At 44.3% G+C, this 23,888-nt stretch overlaps 2 protein-coding genes across 2 annotated transcripts in view; both read right to left on the bottom strand.

Annotated features, from left to right (window-relative positions):
* The window catches only part of LOC308317926 (uncharacterized protein), a gene marked incomplete at both ends in the record, with an annotated part of 34,002 nt that extends 12,955 nt beyond the window's left edge, over positions 1-21,047 (bottom strand). The window contains 13 exons of the mRNA XM_080767272.1: positions 4,743-4,841; positions 6,171-6,317; positions 8,582-8,852; positions 9,093-9,225; positions 10,278-10,417; positions 12,278-12,616; positions 13,840-13,971; positions 14,003-14,299; positions 14,488-14,629; positions 16,264-16,356; positions 18,805-18,937; positions 20,101-20,242; positions 20,991-21,047. Of these exons, the coding sequence (XP_080623398.1) occupies positions 4,743-4,841; positions 6,171-6,317; positions 8,582-8,852; positions 9,093-9,225; positions 10,278-10,417; positions 12,278-12,616; positions 13,840-13,971; positions 14,003-14,299; positions 14,488-14,629; positions 16,264-16,356; positions 18,805-18,937; positions 20,101-20,242; positions 20,991-21,047 (2,125 nt within the window). The remainder of the gene's footprint in view (positions 1-4,742; positions 4,842-6,170; positions 6,318-8,581; positions 8,853-9,092; positions 9,226-10,277; positions 10,418-12,277; positions 12,617-13,839; positions 13,972-14,002; positions 14,300-14,487; positions 14,630-16,263; positions 16,357-18,804; positions 18,938-20,100; positions 20,243-20,990) is intronic.
* Positions 1-23,888, bottom strand: part of LOC308318779 (uncharacterized protein) — a gene marked incomplete at its 5' end in the record, with an annotated part of 473,522 nt that overhangs the window by 268,835 nt on the left and 180,799 nt on the right. The gene's annotated exons all lie outside the window — the stretch shown is intronic.

Genomic DNA, 23,888 nt, shown 5'->3' with positions numbered 1-23,888 from the left:
GCATGTTGCATGCTGCTCCTGCTTGCTACTCTCTGCTTTCAGCTACTGCCGTCGGCTAGCCCTCCTCGCGGGGGGTGAAAAGAGGAGCTGAGTTGCGTAAGTCTCCTCCTGCCGGTACACAGCCTCTCCACCACCAAGACTCCTGCAGTGCCTCCTCGTGGCCACACACGGATATGTGTCCTTGCGGACACCAAACTAAAATGCAGGGGATCTCGGAGCAGCAGTGGGCCCCAGAGGTGAGGTGTGCAGGCCCACCGGTGTGTGGACACGCCCTGGCACCTTACCAACCACTGCCCCAGTTATGGGTAAATAGCATGGGCAGGTGGAGCTCATAGCCGAGGCAACCCACCTAGGAGAAGGACACTCCGAATTAAAACCAGGACTGTGAGGAGTTGCGCCCCACAGTTCTTATATAGCATTGTAAAGTCAACCATGGAAAGTCTAGTCATTTCAAAACCTATACTTCCAGCGGCGGGAGTCCGCAGGAGCCTAGCAGCGGACCGTAGTGCTGGTCCTCCCCCGGGGGACAACATGACGATTGGACCTTAAACCCGCAAGGGAGGGTTCAGTCCGAAAACAGCACACGGTCTAATGCAATCTTGCGTTGCAGGAAACCATTTATAATGGGAACCTTCAACGCATGCACGGTCAGAGAAGATGGGAGGTTGGAGGAGCTCACACACTGTGCAGAGAGCAGAGGAGTGGAGATCCTAGGAGTCCAGGAGCACAGAAGGGTGCACAATGAGATCACCATCAAACACTGCAGGGTTGAGAGTTACACCTTCGTCACCTCCTCAGCATGGAGGAACGAAGCCCAGGCAGCAACCGGAGGTGTGGGTCTGCTGTTGAGCCCTAGAGCACGTAAGACACTGCGGAAAACCCACCGATTCTCAGAGCGGATCCTCATCGCCGAGTTTAGTAGCAGTCCAGTAACAACCATCATGGCAGTGTATTCACCCACCAACGTGGCGTCAGTCGAGGAAGCGGAGAAGTTTTACAGGGACCTAGCAACGGCAGTCCGAAGCGTCCCGGCACACAATTTTCTTGCGATTCTGGGGGACTTTAACGCGAGACTCGGACGAACGGACGCGACATACACTTTCCATGAGGACACAAACCGGAATGGAGCGTACCTTGCCACACTACTCCAGGAACAAGAACTACTAGCTGCAAACACCATGTTCAGAAAAAGAATGGGCAAAAGATGGACCTTCCAGGACCGGCCCACCGGTATGAGACGTCAACTAGACTACATACTAGTGAGACGAAAATGGAGGAATTCCATCTTGAACGCGGAACCCTACAACACCTTTAACTCTGTGGGTTCTGACCACCGGGTGGTATCCATGAGAGTGCGACTTAGCCTCAGGGTCCCCAAGCCAAGCCCCAAGATCCGGCACGACTGGAAGGCATTCGCATCCGACCCAGGCCTGCAAGCCAGGTACACGGAGGAGGTTAGGAGGCGCTTTGGGCAGCTGGACAAGGGAGCTGAGCCCAGCAGCGAATATGAGAGATTTGTTGTTGCGAATGAGGAGGCGACCAGGCTGTGCGTGCCAATGCTGGACAAAGCCAGAGTGTCCATGCGGTCCAGACATCCGGAGGTTGTAGCTGCACGCAGCAGGGTGGAGGAAGCACGGCTCAACTTTGAGCGCGAACCAACCGTGGAGAGACGTGTTGTACTGAATGAAGCCAAGCAGTTTCTCTTCAGTACATACGACTCCATAAAAGGAGTGGAACTGATGGAGAGCGTACAGAGAGTGCAGGCAGCGCATGGTGAACGGCAATATGGGGAGGCCTGGAAAGTCATCAATGAGATGACTGGGCGGAAAAGAGCTAAGGAGGGACAGGTGGAGGGACACAGCCCAGAGGACAGGGTGACTACCTGGTTCGGCCACTTCCAGGGGCTCCTGGGTACAGCAGAGGATGGAGTTGAGGAGGATGTGCCGGCAATCCTCCAGGGCCTGGACATCGAAGATGGTCCCTTTACGTCCAGTGAGCTTTCCAAGGCGAAATCCACAGTGAGGGAGGGCAAGAGTGCTGGGCCAGATGGCATACCCCCAGAGGTCCTAAAGAACTGTGACCTGGATGACCTCACCCTGGAGTTTTGCAACCTGTCACTAATGAACAACAAACAGCCTGAAATATGGTCTCTGTCCAACATCATTCCAGTGCCTAAAGCTGGGGACCTCTCAAAGCCAGACAACTACAGAGGCATCAGCCTGACTTGTATCACTGCAAAGATTTACAACAGAATGATACTAAACAGGATACGGCATGCCATCGACCCTCTCCTGAGAGAGAACCAAAATGGCTTCAGAGAGAGGAGAACTACCGTAGCACAGATCTTGGCACTGAGGAGAATGATTGAGGAGGTGAAGAAGGATAACTTGACTGCTGTACTCTGCTTCATCGACTTCAAAAAGGCGTTTGACTCGATTCACAGAGGCACAATGGTGAAGATCCTTAAGGCCTACGGTGTCCCTCCCAACTTGCTCCGGGCAATAGAGTCCATGTATGCGAGAACAAGGGCCAAGGTGGTGACCCCAGATGGTAACAGTGAGGAGTTTGATATCCGGGCCGGGGTAATGCAGGGGGATACCCTAGCCCCTTTCCTCTTCATCATAGTCCTGGACTATGCGCTCAGGAAAGCTATCAGTGGACGAGAGCAGGATCTTGGCTTCACCCTAACCCCAAGGAGGTCAAGACGACATCCCAAGGTAGTCCTGACAGATCTGGACTATGCGGATGACATCGGCCTGCTCTCCGACAGCGTGGAACAAGCTCAGGAACTCCTGAACAGTGTGGAGCTGGAGTGTGCCAAAGTTGGCCTTAGGCTAAATGCCAAGAAAACTGAGGTTATCACCTACAACATCTCACCGGAACATCCACCTCTCACAACAGCAGGAGGCACGGTGCTGAAGGAAGTCAAGGACTTTAAGTACCTCGGCTCATGGGTCAACTCAACCGAGCAAGATCTGAAAGTGAGGAAGGCACTTGCATGGAGGTCCCTGAATGGCATGAACAGTGTTTGGAACTCCAATCTCCCCCGACAAATCAAACTGAGCTTCTTCTACGCAACAGTGGAGTCTGTTCTCCTATACGGCAGTGAATGCTGGACCCTGAAGCCAACCCTGGAGAAGTCCCTTGACGGGTGCTACACCAGAATGCTGCGTGCAGTACTTAACATCAGCAAGACTGTACATGTCACTAACATGACTCTGTATGAGGGACTACCGAGGGTGAGCCAGAAAATAGCAGCCAGGAGAATGAGACTAGCAGGACACTGCCAAAGACATCAAGAACTGCCAGCCAGCAAACTGGTGCTCTGGGAACCAACACACGGCCATCGATCACGAGGACGCCCCGTGCTAACATACGTGGATATACTCAAGAGCGATGCAGGAGTGCAAAGTACCAACGAACTGGCCGGATGTATGGAGAACCGAGATGACTGGAGACGACGATGGAGGGCTCGTCTGAGGACGACCTAGAGAGAAGTTGGTCAAAATAAGAACATTATAATGTTGTTATGGGAAAAAAAGAAAATCGAAACTTTGCCACGGACAAGACCAAGTCGTTGCCACGGACACATTTGTGACACATGTTGGTGACCCGAACATAATGGTTGATGGTAACACTCTCTGGGAGAAGGACACAACATGGTTGATGGTAACCGTGTCTGGGAGAAGGACACAATATAATGGTTGATGGTAACACTCTCTGGGAGAAGGACACAACATGGTTGATCGTAACCGTGTCTGGGAGAAGGACACAATATAATGGTTGATGGTAACACTCTCTGGGAGAAGGACACAACATGGTTGATGGTAACACTCTCTGGGGGAAGGACACAATATAATGGTTGATGGTAACGCTCTCTGGGAGAAGGACACAACATGGTTGATGGTAACACTCTCTGGGAGAAGGACACAACATGGTTGATGGTAACGCTCTCTGGGAGAAGGACACAACATGGTTGATGGTAACGCTCTCTGGGAGAAGGACACAACATGGTTGATGGTAACGCTCTCTGGGAGAAGGACACAACATGGTTGATGGTAACGCTCTCTGGGAGAAGGACACAACATGGTTGATGGTAACGCTCTCTGGGAGAAGGACACATGCTAGCAGGGCTTTGGGTTAGTTGCAGGCAGCTGATGGGTGGACAGTGATTCAGTTAGGGGTGGACGATATGTGTAACCTCGGCTGCATTGAAAATGAGGGACTGTCCTCAATTGTACTTCCGAGTATAAATAAAGGTGATGATGATAATGATGATATCCGTGATTGTAGATCTCATGTTTTCTATCTACTTTACTTTTTTTTTATCTACTTATGTCTGGGACCTTAATATACAACGGGAGGAGTCTTCAACGTTTCTCAGACCAAAGACCCCTTTATAGCCGAAAGAGAGGTGAAGCAGGGACTCCCGCTAGATGAGAGAGAGGTGAAGCGGGGACTCCCTCCCCCCACTACATGTTGGATTCATGTTAAATGTGTATTTTCAGAAATCGGATGACTTAAACCCTTTAATACTTTGAAAACGTGACCTTAGGCTCGATAGTCATGGTCTGCTCTTTTTAGCCTGCAAACCAAAACATCTTTGCCGAGGCTATTTTCGACAGATGTTCCACCTCATCCGGGCTGTTCTACCGGTGACTCTACCCCCTGAGCCGCCCGAAGAGAAACACAATGCTTTCCGTTGTCCCAGCAGGGACGAAAGGTTCAGAGGAATGGCTTACCTAAATCCACAGTGTCAATGTCCACGTAGATCTTAGCACAGAACGAACCCATCATGTACCCTGCAATGGGACCGAACATCCCTATGGTCTGGATGCAAGCTGGAGAGAGAGAGAGAGAGAGAGAGAGAGATGATAGTACCAGTAATCATTGCTATATAAAGTGTTCCGTAACGGCCAGTAATGCAGATGTTTAACAATAATTATGTTTATGCTCTCAAGAGTTAAAGATCTATAAGGGTCCATTTGGTTACCAACGTACTATGCATCATTCAGATGGGGACCACCTGGAACACCCCTCAAGGACCACTGGTGGTCCCCGGACCACTGGTCCAAAACCCCTGTTCTATGATGTCACCACCCACCTCAGACATCGGCAACATTATGAAAATCACATAAACATTATTGTCCAGGTGAAAGTCACCCGGGTTTAGTGTTCTTGACGGATTCAAGTCCAGTAAGCACCTCCATAACTCACAGAGACCCCTTTTCCACCGGTTGATTCCCAGTGGGAACCGGTTCAGTTCCTTTTGGTTCTTAGTCCATGAGCCAGAGCTCCTAAATTAGAATGTTAATTATGAATTGAGTGAGAAAAAAACATACCTATATTAAATTATTTATAGGATCAATATAAGTAAATTAATTATGATAACCCTTCCACAGTAGTACCTTTTTTGCATATAATGCCTCATTTGCATATTTACATTTGTAAAATGTGTAATATAATAAATCAAAGCAGTCAACTGGGGAAAATCCATGCTGATAACAATCTAATATAGGAATGCTTTTGCCCACTCTATTCATAATTAACATAATTAACATGGCTCACCTATGTAGAAGGCAGTGTTCTCCTCAGTGACTCACCTATGTAGAAGGCAGTGTTCTCCTCAGTGACTCACCTATGTAGAAGGCAGTGTTCTCCTCAGTGACTCACCTATGTAGAAGGCAGTGTTCTCCTCAGTGACTCACCTATGTAGAAGGCAGTGTTCTCCTCAGTGACTCACCTATATGTACAGTAGAAGGCAGTGTTCTCCTCAGTGACTCACCTATGTAGAAGGCAGTGTTCTCCTCAGTGACTCACCTATGTAGAAGGCAGTGTTCTCCTCAGTATAACTCACCTATGTAGAAGGCAGTGTTCTCCTCAGTGACTCACCTATGTAGAAGGCAGTGTTCTCCTCAGTATAACTCACCTATGTAGAAGGCAGTGTTCTCCTCAGTATAACTCACCTATGTAGAACACTTGTTCCCCTATAACTCACCTATGTAGAAGGCAGTGTTCTCCTCAGTGACTCATCTATGTAGAACACTTGTTCTCCTCAGTATAACTCACCTATGTAGAACACTTGTTCCCCTATAACTCACCTATGTAGAAGGCAGTGTTCTCCTCAGTATAACTCACCTATGTAGAACACTTGTTCCCCTATAACTCACCTATGTAGAAGGCAGTATTCTCCTCTCGGGAGAAGTCGTCCAGGTAGGACACTCCTAAAGACACGACGGGAGTCTCTCCAATGCCTCGGAGCATGTTCCCCACAAACACATACACCCACATGGAGGAGCCAGCCTCCTTCTCACAGCCTGGGTGGAAACACACAAGACACATCTAGACTCAATCAGCTGGTGCAGTTAGAAACATGCTTTTGCCAAGTTCATTTTCTAGTAGGAAAGGGCATTTTTATCAGGTATTTGACCAATCTGGGAACTAAATCGCTACCAAGAAATGTCTTAAGGTTTTTCTAAAGGTGTACTAAAAGTTTGAAATGCAACTCCCGTGGGCAATTTGAGTTATTTGCATAATATGTGACCATACCACCATACCACGAACATCCTATATAAGGCAAAATAAATGTCAAAATGTCATCATTCTTTAAGTAGCATGTGACATGAAACTATGGGGTTTTCATGATCCATTCCATTAATTGGGCCATATCCACTGTTGTTTGTGTTTTTTGTGCAAAACTAATGCTTGAAATGGATTCAGAATCATGAAAATCCCCTAGTTTCATATGTCACATGCTACTTAAAGAATAATGACATTTTGACTTTACTTTCCTTATATATGAAGTTAATGGCATGGTCACATATTATGTTAATAACTCAAATTTCCCACGGGAGTTGAATTTCAAACTTCTAGTACATGTTATTAGACACCTTTAGAAACACATTGATGAAGACATTTATTGGTAAAGATTTAGTTCCCAGATTTTCATAGGTTTCTCTTACTATAGGTATAATATATTGTCTGGGATAGCATTGTGTATAGATTAAATAGAGATAGAAACGGGTATGCCTACACCTATAAAAACCCAGGACTAATAATAATAAATAATAATAATAATAATAAATACGATGAAGCACGCACGCACACACACACACACACACACACACACACACACACTGTATACGCACGCACGCATACACGCACGCACGCACGCACACACACTGTATACATACACAATATAGGCTAAAAAAAAAAAACATTTAAAAAAAAAGTTTGCCATTTGCCTGATTCGAACCGGCTCCTACACGGGGCTTTGACTATAGGGGCGAGAGCGCTGACCGTTACACTACTAGAGGACTCCATTAATTTCGAGAATTGTACTACTAGGATATATAACCTGCACCGCGGCAGGCAAACAAAAAAAAAAAATTAAACTATTACGCCTATAACCAGTGCCGTATACAGGGAATAATCAGCAGAGGGGCATTCATATTTCCAAGGGGGGCACTTTATTTTTCAAGTTCACACCCATGTATAGCAAGCAAACTCACACAGGCCTATGCAATAAAACAACTGACAACAACGCAAATGGCTTGGAGAAGGGCTACAAGTAGGTTACAATTATACAACACCAGAACAAATAATATAGCCTAATTATTGTATAGCCAACAGAACAAATAAACAAACATATATACTGTCATGTGGAAACACGATCGCATCGCACAAACAATACAATGAACACATGAGCATCTCCACAGCGGGAGGAAAGTAAAAAAAAAAAAAGACTATGCTATATGCATCAACTATTAATCACCAACAAATAGTTTAGCATGTCGCCATCTCCACGGCGGGAGGAATATGAGTAAAAGGGCAAAGGCTAGTATGCACCAACCAAAAACAACAAGTCTGAGTATTTATGTCGGGAGGAAAAGGGGGGGGGGTCTACTTCACCGCAAGCATTCTCCAGGACCATGGACAGTTCCAACTTCATCAGCCATTCAGTCAACTTTAATGGGTCAGTCCAACCCTGACAGAGAGAATAACAATAATAGCATTAACAAATTAGGCTAATGCGTTTTGTAGTCCATATTTTTATTATTATTATTATGTTAATTTATTTATTTCACTCACCATTAGAAGAGCTGAAGGCGGCGATTGTGACCTGCGTGGAACTTCCTCAGAACAGCGTCCTTCCATTTAGTCTTGCATTTCTTGGTTAAGTCCTTTTCAAAAGCCAGCTGTACAAGTCTTGCCTTCCTCTCATGCAGCATGGTGCGTCTACGGTCGGTAAAGACGCTCTTTAGAGTTGAGAAAGAATTCTCACATGTTGCTGTTGACGCGCCAAACACCAGGGCCAGTCGGAGTGCTAGTAATACAGTGGGCATTGATTTAAGTGTTTTGTGGTGTTTTGACAGTATTTTCTGAATGGTCCATTTCTCTTCGGGGCCTGCCTTTTTTATTTCTGACAGGAGGTATTCACGTGCAACAGTGTACTGTGTTGGTACTATCTCGACTCCTACCAAATCCAGGATTGGTTTAACTTTTGTGGCATCGAGAAAACTTTCTGTCGCGGACGCGGCTGGGTCCAGAGCTGTCAATGCAGAAATCAGTTTCCCGTCACGTTCGCTAAAGCGAGCATCTATCTCTCCCAGAACAGCATCAATGGCACTGTAGTAGAGTCTTTTCATCTCCGTCTCTGTGTTGATTTCGTTGTGTCCTCCTTGTCCCACACTTTCCTCAACAACGTAGGCTGCAAGGTTACTGTTCATTTTACGTTTCCTTTTGGTTGGTGGTGGTGGTGGTGGTGGTGGAGCCGCTGCTGCGGGTGGCTCGGCCTCGGCGGCTGCGTTTTCCGCCACCGGTGTGTTGTTATTGGTGGCTGTATTCCATAACTCCAAAAATGCAGTGTCACATCTCAGCTCACGAACACAATCTGTTGCACTGCGCACAAGTTTTACTCCCGTGAGGAGGTCCATTCCCTCAGCTTGTAGCTGTTGGTTTGGTGCGTCCAGCAGCAGTAATATCTTCTGCACTGCATGCCCAATAAACACAAAGTTCGGTTCTTGCACATGGTGAAGAAGTCCAACTGACTCCACTCTAACATCCGAACCGTAGGCCCGGGTGTTGTTTACCTCAGACAGTACTGCAGTGATATCCTCCATGTTTTTAAGGATCACTGAGACCGTGGCCAGATGGCCTGTCCAGCGCTGATCCAAGAGGCGCTTCAGGGTATCACCTTTGTAGTGAACAGCAACAGTGGGCTTTCTGAAGAAATTAAACAGCATGCCACAAACATCAAAGAAGTCGCCGATTTCCCCCTCTGCTGACAGCGCATGGATAACAACAAGGTGAAGCTGGTGATTGAAACAATGGACGTAGGGAATTTCGCGGCCAAGTTTATTCTGCAGTAGTTTTTGGACCCCTCCATGCTTCCCTGACATGACGGAAGCGCCATCATAACACTGACTCAATATTTTATCAGAGCTGAGCCCAACTTTTGCGAGTTCTTGTAATATTGTGTCAGTGAGTGTTGCGGCGTCGCCGACTTGTGTGGTTGCCATAGTAAGTAGGCGCTCTGTCACTTCTTTACTTTCCTCTGATATATAACGCACCACTATGGAAACGTTCTCACAGCCCGTGGGGTCACGAGTGCCATCCACTTTGATTGTGAACCAATGCGTGCCTATGTCCTTTACAATGGCTTCTGTTATCACGCTGCTCATTGCTTCTATTATTTGATTTTGAATGGCAGGACTTGTATAAGTTGCATTGCGTGGAATATGCGTCATTACTTTGGCGAGCTTGGTGTTATTTTCGAGCGTGTATTGAAAAAGGGAAAGGAACAGTCCACTGCCCCCTTCTGACATATCCTTGAATGCATCCAGTGTTCCCCTCAAAGGCAACTGATTTGATGCCAGAAATACGATTATGTCTATGAGGGACGACATGTAGAATCGGTTTCTATCCAACTGTTCAGTATTCACCAGCGTTGAGACTGCAGTGTCAGTCTGAGTGCGCTTGTCTCTCTCCCTCCAAATGTCGGCACACGTCAAATGCTCTTTGGAGAGCGCATGCTTATTTAAGCCCTTGTTTGTTTCTGTTGCATGCTTCCAATTACTAAATCCTTTCAACGTGAAAGTAGTGTCAACACTGCCACTACATGCTGCACGGAATTTCCTGCATGGGAAACAAAATGCAGCATTTGCCTGCACGCTGTATTCTAGCCAGTCCCTGCCCTGAAACCATGTACTCACAAACGAGCGTTTTTTGCCACAGTTGCCACTGTAAAGTTTACTTGGGTATTTCTCCCGTTTCACCTGATTCGGTGTGTCAGAACCAAGATCCTCTGGTGGAGAAGCATGCGGTGGTGGTGGAGGTCCGAACGTTGAGCTGCTGCGACCGGCTGTGGAAGTTGCTGCAGCAGTAGGGGCTTGCTGCCCCGGCTCCGGCTCTGCCTCTGCCTCGGTGGCGGTGCTCGAACAACTCCCCGTAATTTTAACAACAGGCGACATTACCGACATAGCGATAGCGGTGGCTTCAGTCTGCCTTTCTGAAGGTGCTGGTGGCGGGTTAGGGTTTGGTGTTTTGGCTTTGAGCCAGTTCCTAATATCCATGATTCAGTTTGGGTTTGTTTTCACTGTGAGTCTGTGACTGAAGTCTGAAAATATTTGAATTGACCCGCCCTGCGTGGCAACACAGGTAATGACGTAGCTTTTGGTGCGCTGCATCAAAACGAATCCGACTAGGTGCCACTGCCAGTGTACTTTTTATTATTGCATTTTTATTACTATTAATTCATTACAAAATGTAAATGTATTATAAACACAAAGAACATGAAAATAACACATTATATATATTTTAAACCTGTAAAACATTAAAAATAATGGTGGGGTAGGGTTCTGGACTGGGGGGGCACAAAGTCTATCTGGGGGGGCAGTGCCCCCTAGTGCCCCCCCGTAGAAACGGCACTGCCTATAACTCCTATTACGCTGCGACGTATTTAAAAATAAGCCATGGCGTATTCCGTTCTTGCCATGGCGTATTCCGTTCTTGCCACGGCAAGTCCATATTACGTCTGGCGTATCCCTCTCGCCGCGGCTAATTGTTTACGCTGCGACATATTGAAGAATAAGCCATGGCGTAATGAAGAATATGCCATGGCGTAAAACAATAGGTCGCAACGATTCAACAATACGTCGCAACGATTCGTCGCCGCCACGAATTGATCTCGCCGTCTCTCGTTTTACATATTTTCAAGATCGCAATTAGTCCAGGCAATCTAGCCCATTTTAGACCCAAAAATCAGACTAATTAAAATTGTTTTTTTTTCAACAGATATCATTTCTATGAGGTGTCTAGAATAACGCAATAAGATGCGTAAATATGTTTAATTCTCATAAATTCAAGATGTGTGCTAATACCTCGAGAAAACTAAACACCCTAATGGGCTTTTTTTTTCTTTTGTCCTATCACAATGAAACTTTCCACAATGAATCTTAACATGAAAACTAAACTTTTTTGTATAACAAGTTTCTCTGAAACTTAATTTGAATATTCAAATTAGCTTAATATATATTGAATATGCCCACATTTGCATATCACGAAAATTACTTTTCCCCAAAATGTATAATATTTACATTGTTGTTTGTTAATGATATCAAACACACTTGTAAAGTTGCCCGAACGGCCAAGGCTCCAAGAATCGACACAGTCCAAGAATGTACATCTTTTGTTGTATTTATTTACCTCCAAAACTGATGAACAGCCCATATGACGGATTGTCACAGCCCGGGTCTGAGGCAAAACAAAATACTGCACGAATGATACTGGCCACGATACACTTTAAAAAACCAAAAGTAATAAATAAACACTGGATAACTAACAAAGACAAAAACAACAAACCAAGAACTAAAGACACTGAAAACAGGCTATGCCTTCCCTGAAGACCCTGGCAGCTCTCCCTTGGTGTTGTCTCTTTGCTGTCTCAAGCCAACTGAGCAAAATCCCCTCAACATTTCCAGCCTCCCTTATATACCAGGTGAGACCCACCCACAATGATTAGTAATTGGACCAATCTACTCAAACCAGGTAAACCATGACAGATAAGGGTATATGATGCTACACATGGCCACCCCTCCAAGGAGCTTGATGACAGTCAATTAATGGAAGCATCTGGGCAGTGTGTGTTTGTCATGACCAGTTTTATATTGTGGAGTCTTCTAGTGTCTATAGGGCACGGGTTGCCCCGTGACATTTCCCCCCCCTTCAGATGACGCCCCCTGTGGCGTCCTCGAAAGAAGACCACCAAAGTTCTCACCCCACAAGTGCACCAGTAGTAGACACTGCTTCCCCAGCGGGTGCATTGGCTGTGCCTCCATGTCCACTGGCGCTGGGCCATCCGGAGGTTGAGGCCACTGAGCTGCTGCCTCTCCTTCACCTTCTCTGTACCCTTGTCCCTCTGGAACTGATGAAATGGCTCCACCAGCTTGATGTAATTGGCAAAGCTTGCCTCTTGGAAAGTGGCTGTGTCCACCTTAGGCTGGATACCGTCCTCGACAGCTCCCCCTGTGGCACCCTCTTCCTCCAAGAGTATGGCTTGCTGCTGCTGGTGATGTCGATTTGTAGGCATTCTGAACTGTCTTTTCTTCTTTTTCCGCTGCCACCACATGTAAAGTTGCCCGAACGGCCAAGGCTCCAAGAATCGACACAGTCCAAGAATGTACATCTTTTGTTGTATTTATTTACCTCCAAAACTGATGAACAGCCCATATGACGGATTGTCACAGCCCGGGTCTGAGGCAAAACAAAATACTGCACGAATGATACTGGCCACGATACACTAAAAAACCAAAAGTAATAAATAAACACTGGATAACTAACAAAGACAAAAACAACAAAACAAGAACTAAAGACACTGAAAACAGGCTATGCCTTCCCTGAAGACCCTGGCAGCTCTCCCTTGGTGTTGTCTCTTTGCTGTCTCAAGCCAACTGAGCAAAATCCCCTCAACATTTCCAGCCTCCCTTATATACCAGGTGAGACCCACCCACAATGATTAGTAATTGGACCAATCTACTCAAACCAGGTAAACCATGACCCATGAGTTAGACCAACTATACAATTACACATTTAGAGTCTGAATGTTTTCCAAGGCATCACATCACACAAAACAATTACAATAGAATTAGGCAACACAGATAAGGGTATATGATGCTACACATGGCCACCCCTCCAAGGAGCTTGATGACAGTCAATTAATGGAAGCATCTGGGCAGTGTGTGTTTGTCATGACCAGTTTTATATTGTGGAGTCTTCTAGTGTCTATAGGGCACGGGTTGCCCCGTGACAACACTGATCAGACTTTCATGAACCATTTCATCGAAATATTGTGACTTCATAGAATAACATCAAAAACACCATTCATATGTATGACAAATGCATAAATCCGTCAAATCTTCCTCCAACCATCCTACTGCTGATGGTTGATGGCAATGCTGCTTTTGGACTGGCCTCTAACCTGAAACCTGCTGGGCTTGGTTGTACCTACCGGGGGCATAACCCCCACCGGTATAGTCCTCAGGGTCACAGAGGCACACAAGCCTCCCCACCACGACAAGGTAGCAACAACAGGGGAGGTTCCCCTGCTAACGTGGCCCAGGAAAGAGAAGTCTGGAACTCTCTGCAACCCGACTTCGGATGAGCGGATGAAGATGAATGGATAGATGCATTTGCAAAACATTAAAGGGATTGTGTCATTGTGACATTAAAGATAAATGAATTAAGGTCACATGTGAAACCTTTAAGGAGTAGGAAACACACAACATAATTGTAGCGACAGAGCTGTGTGATGAGGAGACAGAGCTGTGTGATGTAGTCTACCTGGAGGTGACAGAGCTGTGTCATGGAGTCTACCTGGAGGTGGGAGAGCTGTGTGATGGAGTCTACCTGGAGGTGGGAGAGCTGTGTGATGGAGTCTACCTGGAGGAGACAGAGCTGTGTGATGGAGTCTACCTGGAGGTGGGAGATGTGTGATGGAGTCTACCTGGAGGTGGGAGAGCTGTGTGATGGAGTCTACCTGGAGGTGACAGAGCTGTGTGATGGAGTCTACCTGGAGGTGACAGAGCTGTGTGATGGAGTCTACCTGGAGGTGACAGAGCTGTGTGATGGAGTCTACCTGGAGGCGGGAGAGCTGTGTGATGGAGTCTACCTGGAGGTGACAGAGCTGTGTGATGGAGTCTACCTGGAGGTGGGAGAGCTGTGTGATGGAGTCTACCTGGAGGTGGGAGAGCTGTGTGATGGAGTCTACCTGGAGGAGACAGAGCTGTGTGGTGGAGTCTACCTGGAGGTGGGAGATGTGTGATGGAGTCTACCTGGAGGTGGGAGATGTGTGATGGAGTCTACCTGGAGGTGGGAGATGTGTGATGGAGTCTACCTGGAGGTGGGAGATGTGTGATGGAGTCTACCTGGAGGTGGGAGAGCTGTGTGATGGAGTCTACCTGGAGGTGGGAGATGTGTGATGGAGTCTACCTGGAGGTGGGAGATGGCCTGCAACAGCTTCAGGCGCGTCTGCAGAGTACAGGAACAAGAAGACTGGGATGGACTGAGACACTGCTGCAGCCAGGGGATGTCCTCCCAGAGGTAGGTCACCTGGCCTCTGTGACCCTGAGGACTATACCGGTGGGGGTTATGCCCCCGGTAGGTACAACCAAGCCCGGCAGGTTTCAGTTTAGAGGCCAGTCCAAAAGCAGCATTGCCATCAACCATTAGCAGTAAGATGGTTGGAGGAAGATATGACGGATTTATGTCATACATATTCTATGAAGTCACAATATTTCGATGAAATGGTTCATGAAAGTCTGATCAGTGTGTTTAATATCATTAACAAACAACAATGTAAATATTATACATTTTGGGGAAAAGTAATTTCCGTGATATGCAAATGTGGGCATATTCAATATATATTAAGCTAATTTGCATATTCAAATTAAGTTTCAGAGAAACTTGTAATACAAAAAAAGTTTAGTTTTCATGTTAAGATTCATTGTGGAAAGTTTCATTGTGATAGGACAAAAGGAAAAAAAAGCCCATTAGGGTGTTTAGTTTTCTCGAGGTATTAGCACACATCTTGAATTGATGAGAATTAAACATATTTCCGCATCTAGGATTTCTTAGGACTTTTAGTATGTTGTTCTAGACATAGAGATGATCTATGATCTATGATCATAGAGATGATCTATGGTGAAAAAAAAATCTATTTTAATTAGTCTGTCTGGAAATGCTACTTTGCCTGGACTAAATGTATAAACTAAAACTGAGGAATTAACCAAAAAAGTATTGGAAGATCTCAGTTAAATCACAAAGAAATATGTTCTTGGTATATCAAAACACGTCTACTAAATCTACTATAGCTCACAGCACAATGCGACACGTTATGAGCCATGAACTTGTAGATCTTGCTTTTTATTCACCTTTTATTTTTTATTTTTTTTATGGAGGGATAGACAGTATAGGCTGACAGGAAATGGGGAGAGAGATGGGGGGGGTGACATGCAGTAAAGGCCGTCGGGATCGGGAGTCGAACCCGCAGCCACACTGCCAGACTGGATTACCAGCCAAGGTGCCTGGCCTGGACCACTGAGCCATGGCCCAGGCACATCTTGCTTTTTTTGTGGTAATTTTCTTTTCTGACCTTGTTGAATCTCGCCCCTGGCTAATCAATATTACAGAAATGAAACAAATTAACAAACAAACAAATAAACAAACAAACACTGAAAACAAATACACTACACTACACTACACTTAGTTGTAACACTAGTGTTACAACTAACACTAAGCCTTTACAATTTAAACTGACAAAACAAAATGACAAACTGAAAAAAACTATAATAACCCTGCACAGAATATGATCCAAAAGAATGCTGCCGTCACGCCACCTGCTTTACGGATGTCCTGCAGTGTGTCTGTAGTGTCACCTGCTTTATGGTGTGTCTGTAGTGTCACCTGCTTTATGGTGTGTCTGTAGTGCCACCTGCTTTATGGTGTGTCTGTAGTGTCACCTGCTTTATGGTGTGTCTGTAGTGTCACCTGCTTTATGGTGTGTCTGTAGTGTCACCTGCTTTATGGTGTGTCTGTAGTGTCACCTGCTTCATGTTGTGTCTGTAGTGTCACCTGCTTTATGGTGTGTCTGTAGTGTCACCTGAATTATGGTGTGTCTGTAGTGTCACCTGCTTTATGGTGTGTCTGTAGTGTCACCTGCTTTATGGTGTGTCTGTAGTGTCACCTGCTTTATGGTGTCCTGCAGACGGCAGCTCCTCCGGCTCTATGCTGGTCATGCAGGGTCCCGTGTCTGTGGCGTTGGCGTGTGCACTGTGTGTCACACTGCTCTCATACGTGTACCTGAGACATGGAGACAGTCATGACAAACACATGATCGTCACCTGTCATGAACAGTGTTGGGCAGTAACGACTTACTATAGTTACATATTACTGTAATATTATTTATTTTTCCAGTAACGAGTAGTATAACGAATTACTCTGCAGAAATAGTAATATAGTAACTATTTACTCCGCCAAAACACGCTTTGTTACTCCTTACTTTCACTTACAAATGAGCGTCATTTGTTTTGTATCATTCGTTCGGTTATGCACTCATAGTAGATGGTTGTTGCATGGCATGCAAAAATAGAACAGATCTACAAGCTATCAACGGGTAAAAACAGACGTGCGTTGTAGCTTGTAGATCTGTTTTTGTTGGCCTGCACAGCCTGCGCACAGTTAGGACGTAGCGTATGCGTCTGGGGTCTCGTCTCAGACTCGCTTCACTTCCAAAAAACAACAGGGACAGACAGAGACCATGACAGAGAAATGTATCTGTATTATTTTGCATTCTTGTCTGTCAAAGATGCCAAGTATATTAATGTCCGTTGTAAACTTTGCTTGTGCAAAAAAAAAAACACTTTATCTAAACGTGTTGAGGCATCTGTTTAAAGACGCACGAGAAACACAGAGCTCCCCCCCGTGCAGGCAAAACAGACTGGATTTGAAACGCCAGGACATAAATGGAGACTATCTGAAGAATTGTCTCGTCGCTGGGTGTATTGTTGTAGACGAGAGGTTAACCCGTCCCTCATGAACAGTTGACACGGCCTCATTTAATCAGATCCATCATGGTCCGCCCGGCGCCCTGAGTCTGCACTGTTTAATGCAATGTATTTGTGTGTGTGTTTAATACGTATTTTTTGTTGAATTACTCATGACAAAGTTGTAAAAGTCAACAGTATAGTATATCCATAAAATGAGCAAGCATCACGCTAGCAGACAATACACTAGTTCTCTCTTTCAATAATTTTATTATTATTATTATTGTTATTATAATATTTTCACAATCTGATACACAGATAGGCTACGCCTTCTACTTTCTGCTTGCTTATGTTATGGATATAGGCCTAGGCTATACTGTTGACAGTTACAACTTTGTCAACAAAAATACTTATACATGCAATGATGCACTAATAAATTGCATTAAACAGTGCTGCCGGGTGGGCCTTTGCGCAACCGATCTGGCATTGGAAAAATGAACTTTGAGGTCCAATGTTAGGCTGCCTCCAATCTGAGAACCCATCGGCAAATAGCAGCGCCCTCTTTTTCCTTTGAATTGGACGTGAGTCAACAGTCTGTCTTGAGAGGCTGCCTCAAAAAGGTCAGAGACTGTTGCTTTATTTTATTGTCTGTTATTTATGTATACAATATATAGGCCATACTGTCCGTTTTGAGATGCTGCAGCCATGTGTGTGCAGTTCAGTATAGTTGATGTTGTTGAATCCCAAATGTGGAATATGCAGCATAAAAAGGCTGATGAGAGACTGTTGACAATTTTTGTTTTATATCCTGCAATTATTCAGTTTGGCTGATTGGAGACTGAATTGGATTCAGTTGTAAAAGGAGCTGGCTAAACAGATTGTGTTCTTTTTGCGGGTGGAAGGGGCCCGGTTGAAAAGTAATATAAAGTAATATGTAACAGTATTACTCTTGATTCCAAGTAATAAGTAATGTAAAGATATTACTCTCCTAAGTAATATTGCCCAACACTGGTCATGAATGACACATGATCACAATATCAGTCGTGGAAAAGTAACTATAAAATTTTGAGGTAAAACAAAGGTTGGTCAATATCTGAAAGCACACGCACCCTGGGCAACCTACGCTGTAGAGGCTATCATTTGTTTGCGGGCGGAAGTTGCAGGATTTTAGCGGAAGTATCGCCCAAGGAAATGACATTGAATGCTTTACAAATCAGTTCACATTCTCCACGAAACAAACAAGTGTTGTTATTGTGTCTGGAAAATATCGTATCTGGGGGAAATACATCTGACGGATGTTCCGGACGATACATCCACCGAAGCTTCACTGCCTTACGTTGTGTCCAGGCTTTTCTTTTCGCAGATAAGTAAGCCTGGGACCGAGGCTATAGGTCACACGGGGAAAACCCTTTACTTTTACAGTTTGTGGTAAAAGATTTGCTCAAACTTTCTAAAAATGTATGAAGAAAAACATATCGGACCGACCGGAAGTGTCGCAGTGCTGCACACTGCAGGGAGCAACATCATTTGAGAATGCACATAAATAATTTTTTTATCAATTTATCGAACGCAAACTGTGGGGAATATAAATTGACAATTATGAGGGTGGGCTGTTTTGACGTGCGGCATTTGCAGCCATGGAGTGTTTAATGGCCTTTTGAAGTTATGAGATGGTCTAGGCAGGGGTCCTTGAAACGAAAGCCTTTGAGAATGACTGGTATAAAAGCATAGTAAATATTATAAATGGAAGTGTGTGTTTACTGACCGTTCCATGAAGAAGTGAGGCAGGGCACTGCAGAAGGCCCCGGCAGCCATGACCAGACATCCAGCCGCGATCAGCCTGGGGCGATGGAGCTTACCCCCAAAGTAGCTCACAAAGGCTATTACTAACAGGTTGCCTGGGAGAGATGGATAGATGATTTATGAATGAATGGATGGATGAATGAATGGATGGATGGATGGATGGATGGGTAAGTGAGTGATTGAGTGAGTGAGTGAGTGAGTGAGTGAGTGAGTGAATGGATGGATGGATGGATGGATGGATGGATGGATGGATGGATGGATGGATGAACGACTGGATGGATGGATGGATGGATGGATGGATACCAGTCAGATCAATCAATCAATAAATCAATTAAATTATTTACTTACTTGGTAGCACTGGTGCTCCCAATAAAAAAGAGAGGAAAAGAGAAACCCACCAAAATGTAATAGATCTTTGTTTTGTATTAATTAAAAAACAACAATATCAAATAGTGTTCACCTGCTTATAGCCTATTTGGATAATATTTAGAATTTCGAAGATCAAAATCCAATGTGTATGTAAATACATATTGTGTAGGCCTACTATAACTGATGTGCACATCAAATAGTTTTTTTTTAATAATTGTTTTTATCCTACTATGAATGCAGTGGTAAAAGTACCAATACTGCAATTTATTACTACTTTGTTACAAATAAAAGTACGGAATTGAAAATGTACTTGAATAAAAGTACGAAAGAATCTGCATCAAAATGTACTTAAAGTACTCATATTGCAGAGTGTCCCATTTCACAAGTTCAAAACGTGTACAAAATCTATTGAAAATAGCAGATCTACAAGCTCATATCGCTGCGATATGAAAAGGGTTGAAAACCACCTTTTTAGACTGTGCCCCAAAAGAGAGACTTGATTGTGCCTGGGACCCAAACTAGTGATAATAAGCAGGTCTAAAAGCTTGTAGATCGGCTATTTTCACTACTTCTTAAAAAAATGTTTTCTAATTTATGGAATTTCTTATATTTTTCTTCTATATTTCTTCATGAAATTACTGAACAAAATCATTGAATTTGTTCTAAATCAATTAATGAAAAATGTTGCCCCTTTTCTTTGGGAACGTTTCTTTGAAAACGTTTCGAAATAATAGTTAAAAAACTTAATGTATAGGAAACAAAACATTAAAGGGTATACCCACTAAAATGTGACCGCGACACATGCAGTCTCGGGTGAAACAAGTTCTGCATGGCCTGGCTAAACGTATACCCATAATGTAAACGTAATCTAAACGTAATGTAAACGTACCCATCTCAAAGCTTCCATTGATGACTCCTATGAGTGAGCTGGGAATCCCAAACCTCCTTTCAATCTGGATGATGGAGCTCTTCATGTAGGCGTCCCCAAAGGACTTGGCAAAGTACAGGTAACACATCGACGCGATGAATATCTGCAGAACACACGCACAGACATGCACACACGCACGCACGCACGCACGCACACATACACATGTTTTGTTATTTTTTTATTTTATATATTTGTTTTATCCCACGATTTTGTAACCCATTTTTCACCCCTGTGTCAATCATCTAATGTGATTCTGGGCTCTACACACCCCAGTGTCCAAGTTGCTCCTTTACGCCTGACAGGGGGGAGTTTCCCTGGTTGGACATACACATGTTTATACATGCAGGTGATGACAAAGTGGATAGGCATATAGTATTTGGCACCTCATAAGTGTACATTTTTGAAAAAGATCCATTATACTGTATAGCCCAGGCCTACGTAGCCTTTGATTATGTTTTACACAGTGATGACATTGTGTTTTTCTGTTTTACACGGTGATGACAAAGTGTTTGATGTTTAAACACAGTGAGGACAAAGTGTTTGATTTTTAAACACGGTAAGGACAAAGTGTTTGATGTTTAAACACGGTGAGGACAAAGTGTTTGATGTTTTTACACGGTGATGACAAAGTGTTTGATGTTTTACACGGTGATGCCAAAGTGTTTGATGTTTAAACACAGTGAGGACAAAGTGTTTGATGTTTTTACACGGTGATGACAAAGTGTTTGATGTTTTACACGGTGATGACAAAGTGTTTGATGTTTAAACACAGTGAGGACAAAGTGTTTGAAGTTTATACACGGTGATGCCAAAGTATTTGATGTTTTTACACGGTGATGAAAGGTGCTGACCTTGAGCTTGGAGCAGCAAGGCTCTCGTGGCCCCGCCTCCTTGGTGTCAACGCTCATGATGTCACCGTGTGGATGTGGTCAGAAGACACAGGAAGACGGAGATGCACCAGATCTGTCAAATGCAGTCACGTTAGTTACAAATGCACTTTGCATACTTGTACTTATTTGTCCTAATATTTACTTGCGGCAAGCAAGTAATGCGATCGGCTGGGTATGTAAGTCGGTGTTGTCCACCAAATGTCGGTGATGATGTAACTAATGTACGTTTAGTGATCGTCTGGGTATACATGTATGTATGTCGGGGTAATAATGGTGGTCCCTCATTGGCTGTTGATGGTGATGTAACTAAGGTACGTCTCAAAGTTGGTATAATGTCAATAACGGGTCTAAAGGATTTAGAACAGCAGTTGTAATAGACATTAGTTAGTAGCAGTACTTGCGCACAAGTAGGCCATATATGGCAGGCAGGCAAGCAGGCAGGCAGGCAGGCAGGCAGGCAGACAGACAGACAGACAGACAGACAGACAGACAGACAGACAGACAGACAGACAGACAGACAGACAGACAGCTCTCCTGGACCGGGGTTCGAGTCCAGCTCTTTGCACGAAACGTTACAGTATGTCAGTATGTATATCTTATCTATGAGAGAGAGAGAGAGAGAGAGAGAGAGAGAGAGAGAGAGAGAGAGAGAGAGAGAGAGAGAGAGAGAGAGCATGTGAGGAGGGCACTTGTGGGGGTACTTAGTTTAGACTAGTCATTGGTTAGACATGGGTTAAGGTTAGCTTTAGGTGTGCTGCCCCGTGGGAGGTTAGGTTTAGGGTGAGGGTTTGAGACAGGTTGTAGTTGTAGGACTAATGACTGGTCTAACCAAATGACTAGTCTAAACTACGTACTGTCTAAACTAAGTACTGCACCCCTTTGCGGTGAGGGTCTACATAAGTACACAACACATCTTAATAATGTGCTTGTAAAAACGGTGTTAAAGGGCACTGGTTGCCTCCAAAGGCCTTCACCGTACAGGAGTAGATATAGATATGTAATAAATGATAGTCATGAGCACGATGAGCATGTCTCTACATGTACATAAAGATCTGTGCATTAACTTATGGACTAAACCGTGTTGAATTATGTGAAGCCTTTATATTTTGTAGAGTTAGATGGATTTAATCGTAATTGTAAAGTTCTCTGCTGTCAAGCCTTGATGTGGTTAGTTTTTCATACATTTCATTTTTTACTTGTGTTTCGCTGCCAAAAGAGAAACACAATAAATTAAGTTTGAAATAATGTACGCTTTGTAATACTGCTGTCCAAAAAAAAAAAAAAGATATGCAGGTGAAAACAATGCTTGGTATTTACCTTGCCGGCAGTCCTGTGTGGCACAGTAGGAGCAGGGTGAAAGCTGCATGCCACTGGCAGGACTTTGAGCCTCGGGTGTAATCAGTAACCTAGCATACAATCTGGTCATGTGGACAAGCAAAAATGATAGCCTATGCATGGCATACATACAGATGAGATGTTCCAACTCTGCACGCTTTCCTGATCTTTCCCTGAAGGTTTTCTGAAAATGCTGCAGGTTTTATTCTTTGAATAGCCTAATGCCAATTCTACTGCTTTGCTACTGAGTCCAGCAGTGTTGTTTTTGACGGCACATTTCTATTTTTTGTTTTAGTCCAAGTCTAAATCTACAGTTGATTTAGTCGACTAAAATGTATTTTGGCGGGCCTTGATGACTGATTTTACACTTGCTGAAAATAGACGATCTACAAGCTCGTGAGCTTGTAGATTGTCGCAGTGCTTGTAGAGCTTGTAGAGCGTCGCAGTGCGACGCATTGTAGATCTGCTATTTTCAGCATGCAACCACGTATAAATGACTAGTGGATCTCTTGTCCACTAGTCCCTTCCTAACAGTTTTTATTTATTTTTACGAAATCGTCAATACGTTTTAGTCATCATAGCTTAGTTTTCATGTAGTTTCCGTTTAGTTTTCGTCAGTGGAAAAAGGTCCAGGAGAGGAACTCCATCTATTCAAGGAATCTGAATAGAATTAACAAATGCCCCCCCTTTCTCACTGACAATGTTCTGTTTCTGACAATGCACTGACAATCTACTGAACTGTTCTGTGTCTGACAACGCACTGACAATCTACTGAACTGTTCTGTGTCTGACAATGCACTGACAATCTACTGAACTGTTCTGTGTCTTAATGCACTGACAATCTACTGAACTGTTCTGTGTCTGACAACGCACTGACAATCTACTGAACTGTTCTGTGTCTGACAATGCACTGACAATCTACTGAACTGTTCTGTGTCTGACAATGCACTGACAATCTACTGAACTGTTCTGTGTCTTAATGCACTGACAACCTACTGAACTGTTCTGTGTCTGACAACGCACTGACAATCTACTGAACTGTTCTGTGTCTGACAACGCACTGACAATCTACTGAACTGTTCTGTGTCTGACAATGCACTGACAATCTACTGAACTGTTCTGTGTCTGACAATGCACTGACAACCTACTGAACTGTTCTGTGTCTGACAACGCACTGACAATCTACTGAACTGTTCTGTGTCTGACAATGCACTGACAATCTACTGAACTGTTCTGTGTCTGACAATGCACTGACAATCTACTGAACTGTTCTGTGTCTGACAATGCACTGACAATCTACTGAACTGTTCTGTGTCTGACAATGCACTGACAATCTACTGAACTGTTCTGTGTCTGACAACTCACTGACAATCTACTGAACTGTTCTGTGTCTGACAATGCACTGACAATCTACTGAACTGTTCTGTGTCTGACAATGCACTGACAATCTACTGAACTGTTCTGTGTCTAACTCACTGACAATCTACTGAACTGTTCTGTGTCTGACAATGCACTGACAATCTA

Source organism: Protomyctophum bolini, assembly GCF_963924005.1.
Source record: "Protomyctophum bolini genome assembly, chromosome: 7".
NCBI classification, from domain to species: Eukaryota; Metazoa; Chordata; class Actinopteri; order Myctophiformes; family Myctophidae; genus Protomyctophum; species Protomyctophum bolini.
The sequence above is the reverse complement of the archived record's forward strand: the minus strand, read 5'-3'. Positions and strand labels throughout refer to the sequence as shown.